The sequence below is a fragment of the Numenius arquata genome, chromosome 4 (assembly GCF_964106895.1).
Source record: "Numenius arquata chromosome 4, bNumArq3.hap1.1, whole genome shotgun sequence".
Classification (NCBI taxonomy): Eukaryota; Metazoa; Chordata; class Aves; order Charadriiformes; family Scolopacidae; genus Numenius; species Numenius arquata.
Genome location: NC_133579.1, coordinates 50515731 through 50536378, shown reverse-complemented (window position 1 = coordinate 50536378; position 20648 = coordinate 50515731). Strand labels below are relative to the sequence as shown.

General features: G+C 37.5%; 1 protein-coding gene across 4 annotated transcripts in view; it reads left to right on the top strand.

Moving 5' to 3' along the window:
- CDH18 (cadherin 18) overlaps positions 1-19489 on the top strand; it is a 180713-nt gene extending 161224 nt beyond the window's left edge. For 2 of the 4 annotated variants that reach the window (XM_074146449.1, XM_074146450.1), the window contains 3 exons: positions 4666-4783; positions 17195-17446; positions 18999-19489. In XM_074146449.1, coding sequence (XP_074002550.1) covers positions 4666-4783; positions 17195-17446; positions 18999-19489 — 861 coding nt within the window. Of the gene's footprint in view, positions 1-4665; positions 4784-17194; positions 17447-18986 lie in introns of all 4 variants that reach the window. The other 2 variants (XM_074146448.1, XM_074146447.1) reach the window with 1 other exon arrangement.
- The last annotated feature ends 1159 nt before the right edge of the window (positions 19490-20648 follow it).

Below are 20648 nucleotides of genomic sequence, written 5' to 3'. Positions count from 1 at the left end.
TTACTACTCTGACCAACAAGTGGCCCAGCATAAATCTTTGTGGAACAGGAAATGTCAGTGACTTCCTTTCCTTGTGGAATAGACAATTTACAGAAGAGACTCTGTTTCCTGTCTTTTGAGCAATTATCTGTGCAAGGGCCTTCTCACTTATCTCATGACTGCATAGCTTTCTATGTCTTCATAGTTTTCCTCAGTCTGTTCTTATTGAGACTCATCACTCAAAGCCTTTGAAAATTTAAGGTCTATCAATTCAATATCTCTCATTAACACGCTTATTGAAGTAAAAATAATGTTCTGAAAACCTCAAATAAAGCCAAATATAGAAGAATTAGAACTTGTAAAAGACTAATTTTTTTAAAAAAAGATGATGAAATCTCTTGAGCATTACTTGCAGTTGCTTTCAACATATTCTGATATTTTAAAATTATATAATTTAACAATTATTGTTAAATAATTGTTATAATTAATGATAAGCTAAAGCATGCAGTGAAGCTACCTCAGAAATGTTCTGTTTGCCAGGGGTGTTATTAGCATTGAGTAGCTAATGTTTCTTATTAGCTAAGTTTAACTCTCTGATAGTAGCTTTGCAAATGGAAATTTGTGAGAGAGATGTTTAAAGGGTAAAATAAGTTTTACTATAATGGCGTTTGCTCCTGGTTTAGGTCAGCGTTGTATTTCTTTCTGAGCTATCGTTGCAAGTGTGAACAGCTCCTGACCTCTGTAGCACTGCAGTTTAGCACCCAAGATTAATGCTACCATGAAGGACTCTACAAGCAGTAGTTTAATGTGAAAGGCGAGACGAGCGCGCTGTTGTATTCTTAAACTAACAGGACTTCATTATGTACATGACACGCACTAATTTTTATTTGCATTGCATAGCAAGGCTTCAGAAAAGGTTGTGATACCATTGCACTGTACAAAAAGCAAAACCAAAAGTACATGGCTCTTACTCAAAAGATCTTACTATCTAGTTTAAGAAAGAAAATGACAAGTGTTCAACAAATATTAAGGAGGGACAAATAAACAAGGATTACAGAACAAGACAAGTGTTCCATATGCTAAAAAGCGTGCCCAGCTGGATGGTTCTGAATCACTGAAAAGGCAGTATTTATTCCGAGTTATCCATCACCTTGTGAGAATGATTCATAAGTTTTATCACTGAAGAACAAATTCTGACAGGTACTGCTGGGCACTTCTGCTTGACTAGTGCTTTGAGGTTGGGCTCCAGCTCTGTACTGCCCTGTACACATCTATTTTGAATTTATTATGTGCAGCATAAACTAACCAATAGTTTGTCACTGGAAGACTCTTTTTTGTGCTTTATTTTCAGAAGGGGCTTCTGTGTAGCGATATCACAGTATCATTTAATTGCACAGCCTCTGTCTCCATCTTCTCTTTCCCTCCACAGTTCAATTTATTGAAAAAAAAAAAGGGCCAATTGCCCTAAAAAAAAAAGGGCCAATAAAACTTAAGGACTTAAGTGCTTAAATGAACCTTCCTAAAACATCTCAAATAGAAAATGCTTGTGAGATTACGACCGTTTCCAAACTGAAGTGACAGCTTTACTCCCTTAACATTTGCCTTGATGAGAAGAAAAACTAAATATCTCCAACAGCTTCCAGGTGAAGCCTGGTAGATATTATATATTAAAGTAGATAAAGCAGCTGTGATTTGATCTTAGATGGTATCCAGACTTGGAGAACTCTCGCTTCTAGAAATATACTGATTTTGTGAATGATTGTGAAATTTAGCCGATATAGGAAAATGTAATTTTGCAATCTTCCCCAAAGTAAACTTACAAATGAAATTTTCCTTTGCTTCGAATGCAATTTATTATTTTTAAGACAATGGGAGCAAATAGCAATGTGGAGGAAAAAAAGAAAAAAAAGAAAAAAAGTTGAAATGCTTTGTTCTAGAAAGTGAAAGAGTGAAGCATTGACAGTTTTCTGAAAGTTTCAAAGTTCAGTGTCTGTTCTGGCAGAGTGTGAACCTGTTAAAAGATCTGACTAGATCTGCGAGTCATATTCGCTACAGCTCTCCAAAGATAACATTTTTTCCGGGTGCTTTTCAGAGGAATAATAGAAAAAGTTGTGAAAGTAGTGAAACGCCATTTCCCTGAGACTGTCCATCACTGTAAATTAACATTAACATGTGCACACATGCACACACACACACAACTTTTTCAAAATGAGAGTGTATAAATATTGTGCTGCCATGATGAGCTACCTCACCCTGGATGCTGTTATTTCTAATAGCCAAAGGAAATCAATGTTAGCTGGAAAGGATACTTGTAACCTCTGCTGTAAGTTTGTTACGTATATTTATTTGTTTATTGATTGAGTTCTGGAAAGGATCTGAACAGAATTTAGCAACTGCTCTCTATCTTCTTCAATTAGTTCTCTGTTCTTTAAATTCTTTCTTGCCAACACTTACGTTTAAAAAAATACATAAGCCTTCAGTTTTTCATCGCTTCAGTGCTCTCAAGTGAGCTTTACAGCATCTGAGGTTCTATGTGTACATTTTAATTTTAATCAGCTTTGGTAAGGTGCATGTTTATGCCTGCTAATTAGTCGGCCTATTAATTTGAAAAGGGTTAACAGTACATTTGGGTAGCAAGAGGACTCATACTTTTATTTCTCACCTCTTAGTTAATATCTTAGGAATCTTTTCCTTAGAAAGCAAGAGCCTTTTCTGAAAGAGTGTGAACTTTATTTCTAAAAACAGTTCTGTCAAAAATATTTTGACCTGTCCTATTACATGGAGTGCCCATTTTTCACATGGAAAAGCGTGATTTCTATACCTTCTGGTGCTACATACACTTTTTTACTTACATTGGTGAATTCAGGGAATACTTTAATTTCCATGAGTGAAATCAGGGAATGCAGAAAGTGTATTTTGTTGAGTTTCAAAGTTAGTCCTATAAACAAGTCCCGTGGCACCGAGGTCTTGATCAAAGGTATTTTTGTTGCAAAATGACATGCTCTTGAAGCAAAATTCTGGAAAATGTCACTGAACCTTTTATGTATGAGAGGGCAACAGGACGGAAGTTTATCTACTAGGCTGTCAAATAAAAGCTGAAGGTGCATGGCAAAATGACTTGTATTTCACTGATAAAAACCACCAAGGATTTATAAACAGTATTTAATAAATTCATATATTTTAAGGTCTTTGTATTTTTTCCAGCTATGTATGGTATTTAACAGAATTTTTAGCATTTGAGTAATAACAGAAACTAACTGTCTTGAAAATCTTCTTCCATCAACTGTTTTTTGGTCTTGCTTTGCCTCATAGCATTTCAACATTATTAACTAAGTATATTTATCTAAGATAATCTTAGATTTCTGTTTTTACATGGCGGTTGTTTCAATAACAGATATGTCACCTTTGCAAAATTCATCAGAGAACAATAAGCTTTTGTCAAACTTTTTCACCAGTCTTGCAATGACTTTGGTAAACTGCATGATGATAGACATTTCAGATTGATCTTATTCTGCTACAGTTCAGCAAAAAAGTATTACGATAAACTTTTATAATATTCTCAGAAATTATCAACAGTGTTGTTAATTGTCTCAGGTGTGTATAGACAATATAATATGCATATTGTACATTGGCAATGGAATAAGCATTGTATTCTGGTGGCTTTAAAATATATTTGTTCTGCTTCTCATTTGTGACTGGAGGTAGAGAACTGTGTCCTATCTGTTAGTTTTAAAACAGACCAAATCACTTGAGCCTGCACTGTTTATGCTTCAGGTTCAGTCCAGCCAGACTGCACCTGAACACTGAACAGAAAAATTCTTATGAAAAGAGCATTTTCCCTCCCCCTTTTCCGTTTCCCTCAGGATGTCTATCAGCTCTGTGCAGCAGTCTGTGTGGGCTTCACTGCCTATATCACAAGAACAACTTTTATTAAATTCTACGTTAGCACTTGATCTTCCAGGCCCAGCATGAAAATGACAGCAGAGGTAGAAATATTGCTTGGTCACACATTCCAAAAGTTTAACTGAGTTTTACTTGAAAGTAAATTGTAAAAAACCACCAGGGCTTTTGAAGGCAAAGGTTCTACCTTCCAAATATACCTCTCCCACTCATGGTTGCTACATCTAATACTGTTCCTGTTGGGCAAACCAAACTAAAACCAGGAGTGGCTGCTGTTCTTTGTCTTCTGTTCTCCAGCAATTAAAAAAATGATTCCTAAGAGGAATTTTCAACAGAGAGCTGGTATTATATACCTGCCATTTTGGTTAAACATTTATTTTTCCTAACCAATATTGAAGTGCATGCAGTTATTGGGAGGACAAGTAGATGATGCTCTGCATAGACCATCCTGGTTCAGCCTGAATTTTGGCTCCATAAAAACAGATATTTAGGTGAAACTGTAATTCTGAAAGTTACCAGGATGCAATGCAGATGGTGAAAATCTGTGTACCAGGTCCTGACCATATCAGAGTGTCAGAAAGTATAAATGCTTTAGATGCTTTCACCTAGCTCTAAGATATTTCATGCTAGAGAAATCAAGCTAATGGCCCAGTCATTTCATTGGTTGAATTTAGCAGCAGCCAAGTAGAAAATTAAAAAAAGCTAAGTTTGGGCATCCTGCTGAGGTCAGGTACTATTTGGGTCAAGTTCAAATTTCAACACATTCACTGTTAATTTTTATTTCAGGTAATTCAGACTGTCACTGCAACTGACAAAGATAACTCTGCAAATGGGGCAAGATTCCATTTTTCCCTTGATGAAGGGCTTTCTTTGAATCCCAACTTTACTCTAAGGGACAATGAAGGTAAATCAACCAAAAATCTCAAAGAAATGGGTCTCTGTTTTGTCTGAGATGTCTCATTGAACAGAACAATTTCCATGTGTTTCTTGACAGAAGGGGGAATCTGTAATCTGTCATCACTAAACGATCTGATATAGACATGGTGCAAACTATGAATAATTAGATGTTGCATTTTATTTTTATATTCCATTTTAGTTTAGCATTTATACTTCATACGATCAAAAATGTTTTTAAAAAGTGGATTAATGACAAGGATGCTGACAATTGGTCTGTTTCTAGGTGAATACCACTGAGTGGGTACCGTTGAGGTTATTGCCAGTTATTGCTTAAAGGAGAAAATACGAATTTAGGAGCATAAAAAGTTCAATACATGTTTACTTTTATGGATATTATAACAAAATCAGGTCCTTCATTGCTTTCTGGAATGATAGTGTGTCGCTTCATGCCCTTCCTAACAAAGTGCACCTAAAAGGTACAATTAGAAATTCATAACAGGTATGCGCAAAAAGAAAAGTGCTTTCAAAGTCACCCAGCCAAGTGTTTCTGAACATTTCTTGAATCAAAGAACCACTCGGCCTTTTCAAAAGTCCCCAAAATCAGCCTTACTATTTGTTGAGTATTGCCTCATGGTTTCCATTTTGCAACCTGAGGAAAATGAGAGCAAGCTTTAAATACTTGTCTGTAGCTTTCCTCTTGAGCTTTTGTGTATGTGTGTGTTGTCTGGTTTTGTTTTATGCATGTGTGGAAGTGTGGGGGTGTTGGCTTTATTTCACAGTTATATTTTTGCCGTAGTGCCATGGAACACCTTCTGAGATCTTACAGATCACTACTCATCTGTAATGACTGAGAAGTATTAACTCCATCATTGGTACCTACGGTGCATACAGTGATGTTTAAACTACTGTAAAGACAGATAGTTTTTATCTGTTTTCAAAACCTTTCAGGGGAGAAGACTGCATAATCTTCCTAAAGAATCTGTTCCAATGTCGAACTACACTTACAGCAGAAAAAAAAAGTCATGCATTTGTTCGGACTATATTCGTGGCCCTCATATTCTGCTTCCAAAAAAGATCAATCTAATATATATCAATATTGAAAAACTAATAATATTTGAAGGACTAATTCATATATTAAAATATTCCTAAAGTGATGATTCCAGCCCTTTCCCAGATTAGTATATCAGTTCCACTGAGATCATGATGGACCATTATAGCAAAACTCAGAAGATCGATCCAGAAATACAGGAAGTGTACTATTGTGTGGTTTTCTATTTGAGTCTAAGATTCAAATAAATTCACTGAGTATTGGACTGTGATCTCATGTGGGAGATCATGGCCATGTTAACTGCAGTACAAGATACTTACATCAAGATTTCTTTCTAATAACTCTATTAAAATTTTGGTTTATGAGGAAGTAGTTATTTTATGTTTCTGAACAGATTTTAATTAGGATCTGTATTATACATGTTTATTACAATGGAAAATGCTGTGTTATGCTTTAAAGACTGCATCTCAACATAAGTTATTTACCTAGAGAGTTTATAACAGGGTGAGACTTTTGCATAAATCTCTAACGTGGCAGTGTCTTGCTTTGGATTTAAGTATGCAGCAGTAAGTATTAGCTGCTTTCTTGTTACTTCCCCATGAGCAATGAGCAGAAGGCAATGTTTGAACTATCCTATGCTGGATTTGGTAGGGGGAAGTACGGGAAGGAACTGGAAAAGTTGTTCTTTAAGGTAAAATCCTATTGTGTATTAAGTTTTTATTTCACCTAAGGAGATACAAAAAGTAAGTATGCACTTCTGTAACATCTCACATAAAACTTCTACACGGACAGAGACTCCAGAAATGCAGTTTCCAATTTGCCAATAAAATTATCACAATGACAGTGTAACTCAAATCATAACAAGACATTTATTTTAAAAACAAAAGCATTGTCACTATTTTGCTTGGCACATGACCCTCTGGTTGTACTGTTCAAACACTACTCTTTATTGGGACCTTTTCTTTGAGATACAATCTATATGTAAAATATCAGTGAAACCCTTCCTGTGCATTCACAATATCCAGTTATCTAGCATTTACAACTTTCATATTTATCATCTATTCCTATTCAAAAATGGGATGTCTGTTGCTTTCTATTCTAGGAAATAGCTGAGAGATGGTGGGCAGAAGAGGCTTTTCTAATGTCTGTGACAAGTTTGCTCTTTTGAAAATTTATGTTTATGAGCATCGTCTGTTAAAAAGAACCAGGATGCTCTTAACACAAGATAGCTGCTATTTTTACCTCTAGATTTAATAGTTCTGTAAAGCCTGGCATTCTAGGAGGGGTTTATTTGTTTGTTTGTTATGTTATGTTTTTTAAAGAAAAAAAAAAAAACAAACCTACAGCAATTGCCTCAGGGTTTTCAATAATGTTTTGCAGAATGATAAAAAGCAAAATCACGATGTCACATTGAAAGAGGTGGTCAATGGTAGCCGTCACTGCAAAGCTATGTTTCTCTTACAGTCATCTTTGTATTCAGTCATCCTCTCCTTCTCTTTCTTCAGGACAAAGGTTTCATTTCACAAAAATCACAGTAGAGATTTTCTTCCCTTGTTTTCATAACCCAGAACAACGGAATTCTGCTCTTTGAGCCCAAATACACCATTGCATGTATGTTCGCGTACTCCGTTATCATCAGTAGAGCTACAAGATGAAAAGACCCTACAGCAGTGAATTGGATCTTCAAATATGAATGCTCATATCTGTGCACTTTGACTGAAATCTAAAGGACTTGCACAAGCATAAGATTTCGCAGTTTGTCCCTACCTACCTGTATAGACTGAAGCAATATACACTTTCTGCACATGTATGATTCAGTTCAATAATATTCTGTGGCTTCAGCAGAGAAAATAGATATTAAAGCATCAGTCCAGATAATTGATCATATGAACAGTTAAGCTTTTATCTCTTGGGCCTGAACTTGTGCCTTTACTCAGTAACAATCCACAATCTTAAAGCTCCAGCCTTTGACTATGCACCCGTGTAATGCAGAGCTTAAAACCCTTAGGGAAGTGTAGGTCAAGAGACAGCCCCAGGGCTATACCAAATATGCAGTCCAGCAGAACCTAAGAGTTGCTTGGATAACCTTCTGGGTTCTCTTGGTGTTTATAATTTTCATTTCAAAGTAAAAAATGGGGAAGACAAAATATGATACCTTTTTTCCCTAAGCTGCATTAGATTCTTTGCTGCTATCTGAGCACTGACAAAGTACTGTTCAGTGAGTAAAGGCCTAAGAGTATGAACAAGAGGACAGACAACAAAATAATGCATTATCTGTACACGTGTAAGCAAGACAGAACAAGAGCTGCAATAGAATTTCTTTGCTATACAAAGAAAACGCATTAAGTTGTAATCATTTCCTGCAATTTAAGAGAGCAAACCCGGGGAAGTTGCCTTTTTGTTTGTTTGGGAATTATACTCTTGAAGGCTTTTTAATAAAAACAGGGCTGTTTACAATTTATTCTGTCCAGAAAAATGTTACAATTTCTATTAAAACCTGAGCAGCCAAATACTATTTTAATCTGAAAGTGCTTTTATGTTGCAGTTCAGATGCTACATAACCCAGTTCATTGTTGCCTGTGTTCTTCTAACTTTGTTTTTTAGGATGTTATCATAGATAATTTTTTAATGCTTTTTTTAATTTGTGTGTAATATCTCAAATTTATGTTTTTTGCCTAATCAGAACTATCTGCTTTTGAATTACCTATCAAAAACTTGCCAGGGCAATATGCGACTAAAACCACCTTCTGTTAGGGAATCAGTGGAAAAATGAAAGAACTTCTTCACACTGGAGGTGTTTCTAAGTACTGGATTTTAAAATTATACTTCTTTTATCCTGAAAGAATCATAGTATTTTTCCAGATGCTTAAAGAATGGTTGATATATTTGGCAGAATTTGTTAGTTTGATGGAAAATGCATGTGAGCATATGTCCTTGTTATATGCCCAACTGTTGCTATATAGACGCACATATTTGCATAGTCTCTCTCCCTCTCTCTCTGAGTCTAAAAAATATATTCCCTCTTTTTTTTTTGCTACTTATTAGAGACCTCTTTCAGAAGTTACACAGCACTTTTCTGGGAGCTGACAAAAGATTGAACACCCAGAGAACAGTTCACTTAGGTGCAAGAAAACATTTATGAATTTTATGCACTGTAAAGCATTGTTTCGCCAGTGGTATTTTTTTTTTTCACAGGATATACAGTCTACCATGGGTGCTCCAATGGGTATTGTAAATTTCCTGGATGATAAGTGTTTGTGCAGAGACTGTGTACATTCACCCAACACCGCCAATAAGATTTGTACATTCTGTTACTTTAATAAATTGAGACTGCCAACTTCTGAGAGTAGACAAAGTTTACCTTACTTTCAAGAAAGAACAACTCCCTAGAGAACGCTTAGCATTTTTTCTCCTCTCCTTTTATTTCTTCAGGACAAAGCTTTCATTTCACAAAAAAAATTTGCAGTTTTATTTTCCCCCTCTGCCCACTTTTCTCAAATATCCGGCCTTTTGAAAATTGGCCAGTGATGGAGAATATTCTAGAGTTGGAACAAAGGTAGGCCATTTTTCTAATACTGTCCCATTGGAGATTCCTTTTTCTTAATGTTATGCCACAAGGTACTTTAATATGCACAGAAGTAGAGACCTGATTTTATATAAAATCTGGAGCACAGTGAGTTCAATGGCATCTGTATAAGATGAAATTTGTAATGTGTTCATTCACCCATGCCTGTGATGCAAAATAACATTTTTCCCGTGTCACAGATCAAAAATGAGTGAAAAAAAAAAATCTGTTTTTCTTGGCATTGCTGTTATTTGGGAAGAGAGCAACCTCCAGAGAGTCAGTTCATTCCATCCCAGCGTGATTTACCTTGCAGAAGTTTCTGTTTATCTCTCTTCCCTGATATGTGCAAAATTCTTATCTCCAACCATATTGCACAAGATGTCTGTAGCGGGCAGGTGTACTGACTTTAGAGCTTTAAAGTTGCAAATAAGCATGCCAGATAGCAGACCATGTCTTAGTAGCTCTAGAGTGTCTGAAATGGCATTAAAAAAAGTCAGGTTGAAACCCCTGCTTTGCAACCCAATGTAAGCGAGAAACAGCTACGTGGTTCCTGCCTTCATTTACATCAGTGGCAGCTTGCTCTGGTTATGTAGTATTACAAGTTACTACTGCCCTTCCATGAAATATCATCCTGTAAAGAAGACAAATTGTAACTTCAGAGAAACAATATCTGAGAAAGTGCAAAGTTAGCATTATACATGCTGACTGCAAGTACAGTCCATAGAATGCTGTTACTGTAAACAGGTTGAATGCCTGAGCATTCAGAATTATCACAGAATCAACATGTGAAAGTAATAAAAGGAATTCTACCACAAGTACAGAGGAAAGAAAACCAGGACTAGCTACCACAGAGACATTTTTCTTCCTCAGACCTGTGAACTTCTTTGATCATTTTTTTATTAGAAAAAAATTGGATCTAAGAAGGACTAGGTAGCTAAGTTAGTGCATAGTGTATAGGTTCTGTATGCATTTCTTTTCAGTGCTACTACCTGTTGGCATTTCACAAACCAACCCACAAACAACTGTGTTTTGGGCCCAAAAGTCTGCTGTGTTGCTTTTCATTTTTGCTACCCATTAAACTAGAAAGGAAGCCCATTGGCAATATCTTTGAAACAAGCACAAAAGAAAAACATATTTAAAAGAGTTATCAGTGAAGAAATGAAACAGAAATGCCTATCTATATAATCCCACATAAACAAATTAACTGCTCGAACTTTAGAAATATGAAAAATGCAAATCATTCCAATATATTTTCTTTGGTTTTAATTAGTTATGACTTCTCAGAAAATTTTTAGAAGTTGAACTGCTGATATAAGCAGAGCTGAAAATTAAACCATGCCTTAAGCTATAAACAGGTTTTTACTCTATTTTTTTACTTCCATTCCTCTTGTGTCTGCCTGTAATGCATAATGTGTCAAAGGAATTCTCAAATTGTGAATAATAAATGAGTATCCTCCAAAGTGCTCCACTAGTCACCTTCCATCGTGTTATCACTGTATTTCAGTTTCCTTGATTTTCCTGTGCCCTCCTTTCTTTTCTTATTTCAGAAGCTCTGTGTAAATATTCAGAGATGATCGAAAGAGGAACGTGATAACAGCCTCGGATACAGTGTGCAGTGTGGCTTAATAATCTACCACATCTTCAGAGTGTGAAGAGCTGCTGGGGTAGAGCCATGCAGAATTTCCCATGTGTAACCTCAAACCAACTTGAGATGAATCTGAAGTTCTATAACCATGTATATAAAGCACAGCCCAAATATGAGAAAGTTTAGATCGTGAAATGGGGCAATGTACAGATAAATCTTTCTTTCCCTATGTTGGAGTTGTTAATTTCCCTTAGCAGTCAGCCTTTTCATCTCAAGCAAGTCCTGGTTCTTATCATATTTCTCAGGTGTGAAGTTCACAGTTTAAATCTATTGGGATAAAAAGGTCTTTCCTTCCATGTCTATAGGAATCAGATCTGGAGTTCTCTCTTGCACCCTCAGCAAGTTTGCTGACGACACCAAGCTCGGTGGTGCGGTCGACACACTAGAGGGAAGGGATGCCATCTAGAGGCACCTGGACAGGCTTGAGAGATGGGCTCATGCAAATCGCATGAAGTTCAACCAGGCCAAGTGCAAGGTCCTGCACCTGGGACGTGGCAATCCCAGGCACAAATACAGGTTGGGCAGAGAATGGCTGGAGAGCAGCCCTGAGGAGAAGGGCTTGGGGGTGTTGGTGGATGAGAAGCTCAACATGAGCCGGCAATGTGCACTGGCAGCCCAGAAAGCCAACCGCATCCTGGGCTGCATCAAGAGAAGTGTGGCCAGCAGGTCGCAGGAGGTGATTCTGCCCCTCTACTCTGCGCTCGTGAGACCCCACCTGGAATACTGTGTCCAGCTTTGGAGTCCTTAACGTAGGAAGGACATGGACCTGTTGGAACGGGTCCAGCGGAGGGCCACGAAGATGATCAGAGGGATGGAGCACCTCCCCTATGAAGACAGGCTGAGAGAGCTGGGGTTGTTCAGCCTGGAGAAGAGAAGGCTCCGGGGAGACCTCATAGCAGCCTTCCAATATCTGAAGGGAGCCTGCAGGACAGCTGGTGAGGCACTCTTTGTCAGGAGATGTAGTGACAGGACAAGGGGTAATGGTTTTAAATAGGAAGAGGGGAGATTTAGATTAGATGTTAGGAGGAAATTGTTTACTATGAGGGTGGTGAGGCACTGGAACAGGTTGCCCAGGGAAGTTGTGGATGCCCCATCCCTGGAAGTGTTTAAGGCCAGGCTGGATGGGGCTTTGAGTAACCTGCTCTAGTGGGAGGTGTCCCTGCCCATGGCAGGGGGGTTGGAACTCGATGATCTTTAAGGTCCCTTCCAACTCTAACCTTTCTATGATTCTATGATTCTCATAATCCTAATGCTATTGCTGCTGTCCTGTAGTCTTGTCTTCCCTGTCTACCTGCTGTATCTGTTTTCAGATATCAAAGGAATTTCTCAATCTATGACCCCCCCTCCTTCCTTTCAAACTAGTTTTGTTGATATAACTTTTTTTTTATTTTATTCTTCTTCCCCTCACTAAACAGTTTCCTAGGTCATTAGCATCTGTCTTCATAATTGGCTGCCTGTAGCTTTTATAGTTTGTGGGATTTTTTTTGCTTCATGCTAAGATCCTTCTGTTAAAAGTTGCTGTCTTTCTAGCTCCTCTCTCAACGGGTCCTCCAGTAAATTTTAATAAGGAATGTAAACAGTTAAAGCACGGAAACTTAGAACATCAGAATAGCTGTCAGGATGCAGTTGGTACTGCAGTTTGGCTAAACTTTTATTATCTATTCATTTTGTTGGCATGCCTTTACATACGACTGTGCTGAAGAACAGAGCTCTGAATAGAACATGAGAGACATGACTTCTGTATTATGCCAATGCAATTAGCTTTGGTCATTTTCTATTATCCCTCATTCTTAGTGACCTTCAGAAAATCAGTTCTTAGATGCAGTTTCCTTCTCTGTAAAAATGTTAGAGATCTCATTTGCAAAATATTCTAAAAGGTTTAATGAAAAAGAATAGTACGTGAGAGCTATGTTCCAGTATTTTATTTATATGTACACGCAGGCATGCACTAAGAGTTACTACCTGTAACTCTGTAATAGTGAGAGTAATAGTCAGTATTACCACCTCTGATGATACTGAAAACAGAAAAATTCCATGCCTGTGTCCCAAAAAATGCAACCATTCTTTTTATTTGTGTTCAAAATTGTGACACTACATTGAAGGAAAAGCTTTAGATTGTTTCTTTGAGAATGTTTATAGTTGTGCATGTTATAGAATCTCCTGGGTACGTGTCATGTAACATCTGTTTCTCTAGAAACCTAGTTATTACTCAAGAGACTACAAACAACACAAATTCACCATGGGAAATTTTTGAAATTAAAAATTTGATTCTGGCTCCTTCTTTTGCCTCATGATAATATTTAATTCTATGATATTAACGATACAAGAAAAACAGTTTAATGTTTACAGAACAAATACAACATTACAAGAAAAAATGTCTTTTTTGTCAATTTGTATTTATTGTGTGTGGTATGAAAATGTCAGTGCTTTTTTTGGCAAGACCTTCCACTCCAGAGAAGCATGATTTAATTACAGCTTTTTTCAGATTTTTTTTTCACTGTAGCATTTGAACTGTCGAGTTCGTCCATTTTGTCATTTTTGTCTTTTTATTTTCCTTACAGGTTTTATTTATTGTCCTCACAATTTTCCCCCATCTGTCCACAATTATCCTTATAGCATACACGCTTATATCTCAATGCTCTTTCCTTTGTATCTTCGCCTATAGTCTTCTGTGCTTAAGTCCTTTCATTATAGCTAGATTCCTGCTCAGGAATCCTCAGGTTTTTCTTTATTATATTCAGTCTCTGATGCTTTTTTTTTTCAGCCTGCATTTTCATCACTGCTTCTGTAGCTGTATAGTGATACTAGATCATTCACTCTTTTTTAGATTTATGCCAGAGGATGGAAGGAGGAGGTTATGCTTTCCTGCTCAGATTTGAATACTGGGCCTTCTTTGGGTATAGGTCCAGGAAGATTCACACGGACAAAATTTTGTAGGATTTTCTTACTTGTATGGACAAGGTAGCTGACCTGAAATATTTGGGGCTTGTACACAATGTAACAGAAATAAAATAGAGTATTAAGCAGAAATGAGGAACTGTTCTTATTATTGGTAATAACGCTTGCTGTCACCTTTTGGATTTAGTAATATAAGATCTGAGGATTTTTTCCTTTGGGATGAGAGACATGACAGATGTTAATATTAATGCTTAGTTCATGGATATATTGTCACTACCATTAGGGAATTACATTTCAAGCCAAGTCCTTGAACATTTCCTTAGCTTTTTAAGGTATTCTTTCTGGATAACTTTGTTGTGTGATTGTCATCTTCTCATTTGTTGTAACTTGAAATACAATTCTCCTTAGAACTGTCACTTCTTTAAAATTGCTTCATCTTTCTCTTGATAAGTACGTGTGATAAAAAGTGCATGTGGGAGTGTTGCACTTCTCCAATGACTTCAGTGGGATTTCTAGGTGACCACTCAGACAATAGTTTATTTTGGCAGTATTGGTGCTGAGGGAAAAAAAAAAAAAAAGAACAACCCATGGAGCAAAACAAGACTGTGACTGCTCTTTTGCAATGAAGCTTAATGACACAGGCTGTGTACGTTACATAGCACTTGGCCTGTGTAGTACCCAATGGAGATCAGATTTCATTATTATGGCTTTTTTTCCTTTTCTGATTTTATGAAATAACATGAAAGTCGTATTGCAGCCCAACAGAGCAGGGTTATCATGGCACAAAAGGACGTTGCGTGCTGCAAAGTGTGTAGCGTGAGGTTGTTTGGGGATGCTTAAGGATCCGCAGGCTGTTGGAATAATGTTGAAGCACTGTGTAAAGTGGGAGGAGGCAAGCCTGGTGCACTCTTGTCCATACTGCCAACTGGGAAGGGTCCCTGGTGTATGCTATTAACTCCAGCTGTGGTTGGGTGTTATGTGACAGAGTCCTAGTTGGCCCAGACCAACAAAATACCAGGGAGAGTGCTAAAATTCAGCAGTGTGAACAGTCGGTGGTCCAGGGATCATACTCACTCCCCAGCTTTGTTTTGCTTAACAACCTGCAACTGCAGGACATAAAAAGAGAAACTGTTAGAGAAGAGCTCTGCTAACAATCTGTAACAAGTCACATTTCAAGTAAGGGAAGCAATTATACATTGGATTCTGAACAACTAGAAAGTCAGTGGAGTTTTTCATATATATGGGGGAAATGATGATGCTTTTTTCTGAGTGTAGAAAGGCAGAAGCAGTAGTTTCTTATATACTGAGAACATTAACTTCTTTTATGCAAAATATGTATTTGGTTTCCCTACTAATTACAGATATGTGAGTTTATTTCTCCTCTTGGGCTTTATCTAGAGCTCATTCTGCCACTGCTTTGGCAGCTGACAGGAAGACCGGCTGATGGTCATTCTGTGTTCTAGAGATTCTGTGCATTCATTGAACCACTGAAGATTTTGTCTGTACCCTCCAGCAGTATTAGGGAAGTTTAAACTGATGATCTAGCATAAAAAAAAATGGAGAGAGTGGCAAATGGGCAAGACATTTCTTTTAAAAAAAGCAAGCAAAAGTTTTTTTATGCAAAATTATGGAGCAGAAAGCTAAAACAGCTGCTTATTTTACCCCCTGATTATACCAATGTATGTGCTCAAAAAGAAAAGCTGAATGAAGAAGAAAAAGAGAAGAAGAAGAAAAGCTGATGAACTTCAATGCAGTGGAACCTGATACTCAGTTCTTGGCTCAGCAGCAAGGGAATCACTTCCCTCCTCTCGTATATTTTTTGTGTGAAACCTGTTACCAAATATATTATGTATGTTATTATGCTGATGTGGGATTATACTATCAATTTTTCTCAGTACTTAACTCCTCCATTCAAAAATGCACGTAGAAAATGATCGGTCCTATAGGCTAAAATATGCCACAGTAGCTGTATTGTTGCACTAGATTTCCACAAAATGCCAAAGACTTAATTTTTCCATAATTATGATACACCCATTCAGTGCTGTGACCACAGCAGTAAGGAAAAAGAAGAAATCTTTTGGTTTGTTTGTAATCAGAAGAGAAACCCAACAGATGTATTTTTGCACTTATCACTCCTGTGTTGTTTGTTTAAAAAAACCAAACCCACAACTCTGCAATTTGGGAACTGTGTGACTGTTAATCATGGGCAAGCAGTAGGAGAGGAGAGCTCTTCCAATCTCTCTTCGCATTTTTCACCCCTCATCTCTCTCTCTCTCAACAGCTGCTCATGTCTCTGATTTCTCACTGTCTCAAATGTTGTTTGATTTATCTGTGTGCTCTTATTCAGGGGCCATTATTTTTAAAGTGGTGGCAACAAATTGAAGTTAAATTTTACGCATATGAAAAAAAGATTTAACTATATGTAGCAGTTCTTCCCCTGCACTCTCTTTTAAAGGGAAATGGGTGACAGCTCACTGTCCTAATTAGTGCCTATAAGTGCTTTTGCAATGTGTGTGTAATAAGCATTAGTATTCTCATTGACTGTAATATATGCCAGATGGACCTATAGGTTACATAATGGTGACAAAATCTTACATCACTATCTCCCCTTTGCTTACTTACCTTTAGCCTTTACCCGTTTAGAACATGTAATATCTGCTCTTTTCCCCTTCCTTGCCCTTTCCTTCATCCTTCTTCCCTTCCCTTCTTCCTCTTGACCTCTCCACAGCTTGAGTCTTTGGCCACTGTCCTTTTGGATGTTCTCTGAAAGCTCACTTGATCTATAAAACCTATCACAAACAGTAAAACATGAAAGTCTTATTTCAACTTTTACTAAAGACCTTTTAACATTCTTCTGGGAATCAAGAGGATTTTATGTTACGGCTGATTTCCACAACAGATATTCTCAGAATTTCAGGTATTCACATTTACAAGTGTCCCTATGCTACCAACAGCATAACATGGGATTAAACCACTTGCAAACTGGGCCCAAAATGTTTGTCAAAGTTCATTTGGACTCTAAGACAGGTACATGAGCTTAAATAATCTTATATATGTAATGCTAATTACTTTCCCCTGCCTCCTCTTTTTCTTCTGTTGGCTACAAATATTTCCTGCCAAGTCTTAATCCTAGACTGTGCATTTTCACAAACTAGGACTGTCTAGTTTTATGATGCTCAATGCTACTACTTAACAGCAAACAGCCAATAACAGTTTTAATTTTTTGCTTCCTTAAAATTATATTCTTTTTTGGATATTGTAGATAATACAGCCAGTATCTTGACAAGACAACGAAGATACAGCCGAACCACTCAAGATATATATTACCTCCCAGTTCTGATTTCTGATGGTGGAGTGCCCCCTCTCAGCAGCAGCAGTACTCTCACAATTAGGGTTTGTGCCTGTGAGAGAGATGGACGAGTGCGGACTTGCCATGCTGAAGCTTTCCTCTCTTCGGCTGGCTTGAGCACCGGAGCTTTAATCGCCATCCTACTCTGTGTTGTCATTCTTCTTGGTAAGCCGTTTTCACTATTAAGTAATGCTATCCTTCCGATGACTCTCTGAATGTGACAGGGCAGAAATTTTTAATATGACATGTTTTTGAACCAGAGGCTGCCTGATAGTAGGAAGTAATTATAAGCACAGAGCTGTGATTAGGGGGGAAAGGTTTAGCTAAAATTAATAGGGAAAAATGCCTTTAAAGTACATTCATGAATATCTGGAATCCACTAGAAATTATTTTTCAGAGGTTATCAAGTAATTAGCACTGAAGATTTTTTTTCTGTAATTTGGAAAGATTTCAAAAAGCCACTGACTCTAATTCCATGTCTAGAACAGTGTGAAAAATGATAGAAAAGAGATGAGGAAAGCTTTTTGAAGCGCATTACACTGTAAGAAGCGCCATTAGCACTGTACAAAAGCCATTTCTTAATTACCTTTGTGGGATAAGCTGATAGCAATGCACAACATAATCCACAGGGGCAAAGGACATATGAGACTCTAAGATGACTCCATTAGATAAATGCCCTTTCAAGTGCATTTTCTCTTGACTTTTTTTTTTTTTTCCCAGGCCAGTTTGAATGCTACCCATTAGTTAATATTCTTCTTTTTTCTTTTTTTTTTTTTTTTTTTGGCAGAGGCACAACTTGCTGGGTACACAACTCTGTACTACTCATGTGTCTTTCTGCTTTCTTATGGAGAGGGCAAGAAATAACGGAAATTGCAATGTGACCCGCATAGGAGATTTTGAGGATTTCTTTCCAAAGGCTGTACATTTTCTCAAGATTACTTTACACACAGCTTACTTCAGAACTTCCTTTTCAAAAAGCTGTTTTTAAATGTATAGTAATACAGTTAGTTTATAATCTTATATTTTATAATTCAAGATTGAATATTCATAAGAGAAAAAATAAACCTTTTACATTTTAATTCCATATATATGCTAAATATTGGTTTTAATGAAGCACTGAAAGCCTTAAACAATGCTTCTGAAAAATGTCAGTCCTAGCTACTCATTTCTTATTTAGCTGAAAGAATGTTTTCCCCTTTTATGTCCTTTATGAGATCCGTAATAATCTAACTAGTGGATTTCATTATTGGCTCAAGAAATCCCAGGAATCCCTGGAAAGAAATTACTCAGTAGGAAAGTGCTCTTTACCGATCCTTTGGAAGACCAGGTGGTATTGGAAGTTTGTAGTTTCAGTACAGCGTTATTAATTTTCACCTTAATTGTGTGGTCTCAGCTTGTTGCACTTTGGCATCTTGCTATGTCAAAACACAGCTGTCTGGATTTCCTGGGTGCTTTCCAGACATACAGTAATATATCTTCAGGTAACATGCTCCACGACAACTTAGGAATATAAGTACCCTCTTTCCCAGATTGGACAGGTTTGGTGACCCTTTGTTACAGATACATGCCTGCCATAACGATCCCGAAAGCCAATAGTAGACTGAAAATATTACATCTCTGTATTCGTGACTTAGTAACTGCTATTTCTTTAGCGTATATCTACTTACTTCAGATATAAACTTTAAACCTAATCTAATATCTGCAGTTTTCTCTTTAGCAATTGTGGTCCTTTTCATCACCTTAAGACGTAGCAAGAAGGAGCCCTTGATCATTTCAGAAGAAGATGTCCGGGAAAACGTTGTGACATACGATGATGAGGGTGGTGGAGAAGAAGACACAGAAGCATTTGACATCACAGCACTGCGGAATCCATCAGCTGCTGAGGAGCTAAAATACCGGAGGGATGTTCGTCCTGAAGTGAAGCCTGCGCCCAAGCATCATCCCTCCTCAGGTCTTGACAGTATAGATGTCCAGGAGTTCATTAAGCAAAGACTGGCAGAGGCTGATCTGGACCCCAGCGTGCCCCCGTATGATTCCCTACAGACGTATGCCTATGAGGGTCATAGATCAGAAGCTGGATCTATCAGCTCTCTGGATTCAGCCACAACGCATTCTGACCAGGATTATAATTACCTTGGAGACTGGGGACCGGAGTTCAAGAAGCTAGCTGAACTCTATGGGGAAATAGAATCAGAAAGAACAACTTAGTTGTAATTCCCAGAACAGAGAAGTTCCTGAACGACTGGAGATACAATGACAGCAATGGTAACAAAAAATGAATGCAGTACTTGGAACTGAGCAAGTTGTATGCAGTTACTGTAGAACAAGTGCCCTTTTCATATTTGAAACTGGGTTCTCCGATTGGAAGAAAGTCAAATTTTGAAAAATACAGAAAAAAGAAGCTGTTGTCCCTTGTGTATATTTTTTAATTGCTCAATAAAGTCCGTGGTACCGTATCTGTAACAACACCTAAAGTAAAGCCAAGCAATTAAATTTTTATTGCAATATGCTTAACATCTCCAAGCTACAGGAAGTTTATGGTCATGCCTGTTTAGGAAGATAGCTAACAGAGGAGCAAATTTCTTGCAGGTGGTTGTGACGTTGCATTTCTAGCTGCGCTCCAGGCTTTGTGATCCCAATGTGAGGTAGCCAACGGGGTTTACTATCAGTGTGAGAAGTGCTAACGGTCTGCTTCCTTTACAGAAGGGAGAAGCCACACCTGTAATCTTAAATAAACAGTCCTTTGATGATTTAATTTTATTGAATTAGCAGGTTGCATTGAGATAGTGTCATTTATTATGTCCTTCATAATCTTGTCATCCATAACCAGCTAACAGAGGGAGGGTATCATTAGGTGTTAGCCCAAACATGGCTCTAGCCCATAACCCCAGCCCCGTTCTGTTACTGCGTGCTAGAGGAACTGTTGTTGCTAATGTTGTGCTTTTGCTTTTTGTCTCTTCATGGGAACATCATTCATTTAAATGGAATGGGTCCAAAGTACTCTTTAAGCAGTGAAGCAGGTGAGGCATAGGCTCTTCTAATAAAAGCAGCAATGGCAGCACCATTAAACTATGCAGTTGTTTGTTTCACCGTGCTTGACTTATGTCAACAGATGAAGCTTTTTAAGTCTTTTGCTAGTCTGAGTCCAGGAGCTACAACAGTCAGTTTAAAACACGGTTCTTAATCTTCTTAATCATAATGTCTCTCTATTTCCATGTGTGACTAAAAGCTGCTGCTAAGACATTGGAATAGAGAAAATTGAAACAAAGAGAATAAGATGATGATGCTTTTTTCTTTTTAGTTCAATCTACTGGTATTTAATTTCTCTTAGAGTAATTTCCATCCAAGCAGAGTAAGCTTTTTTCTC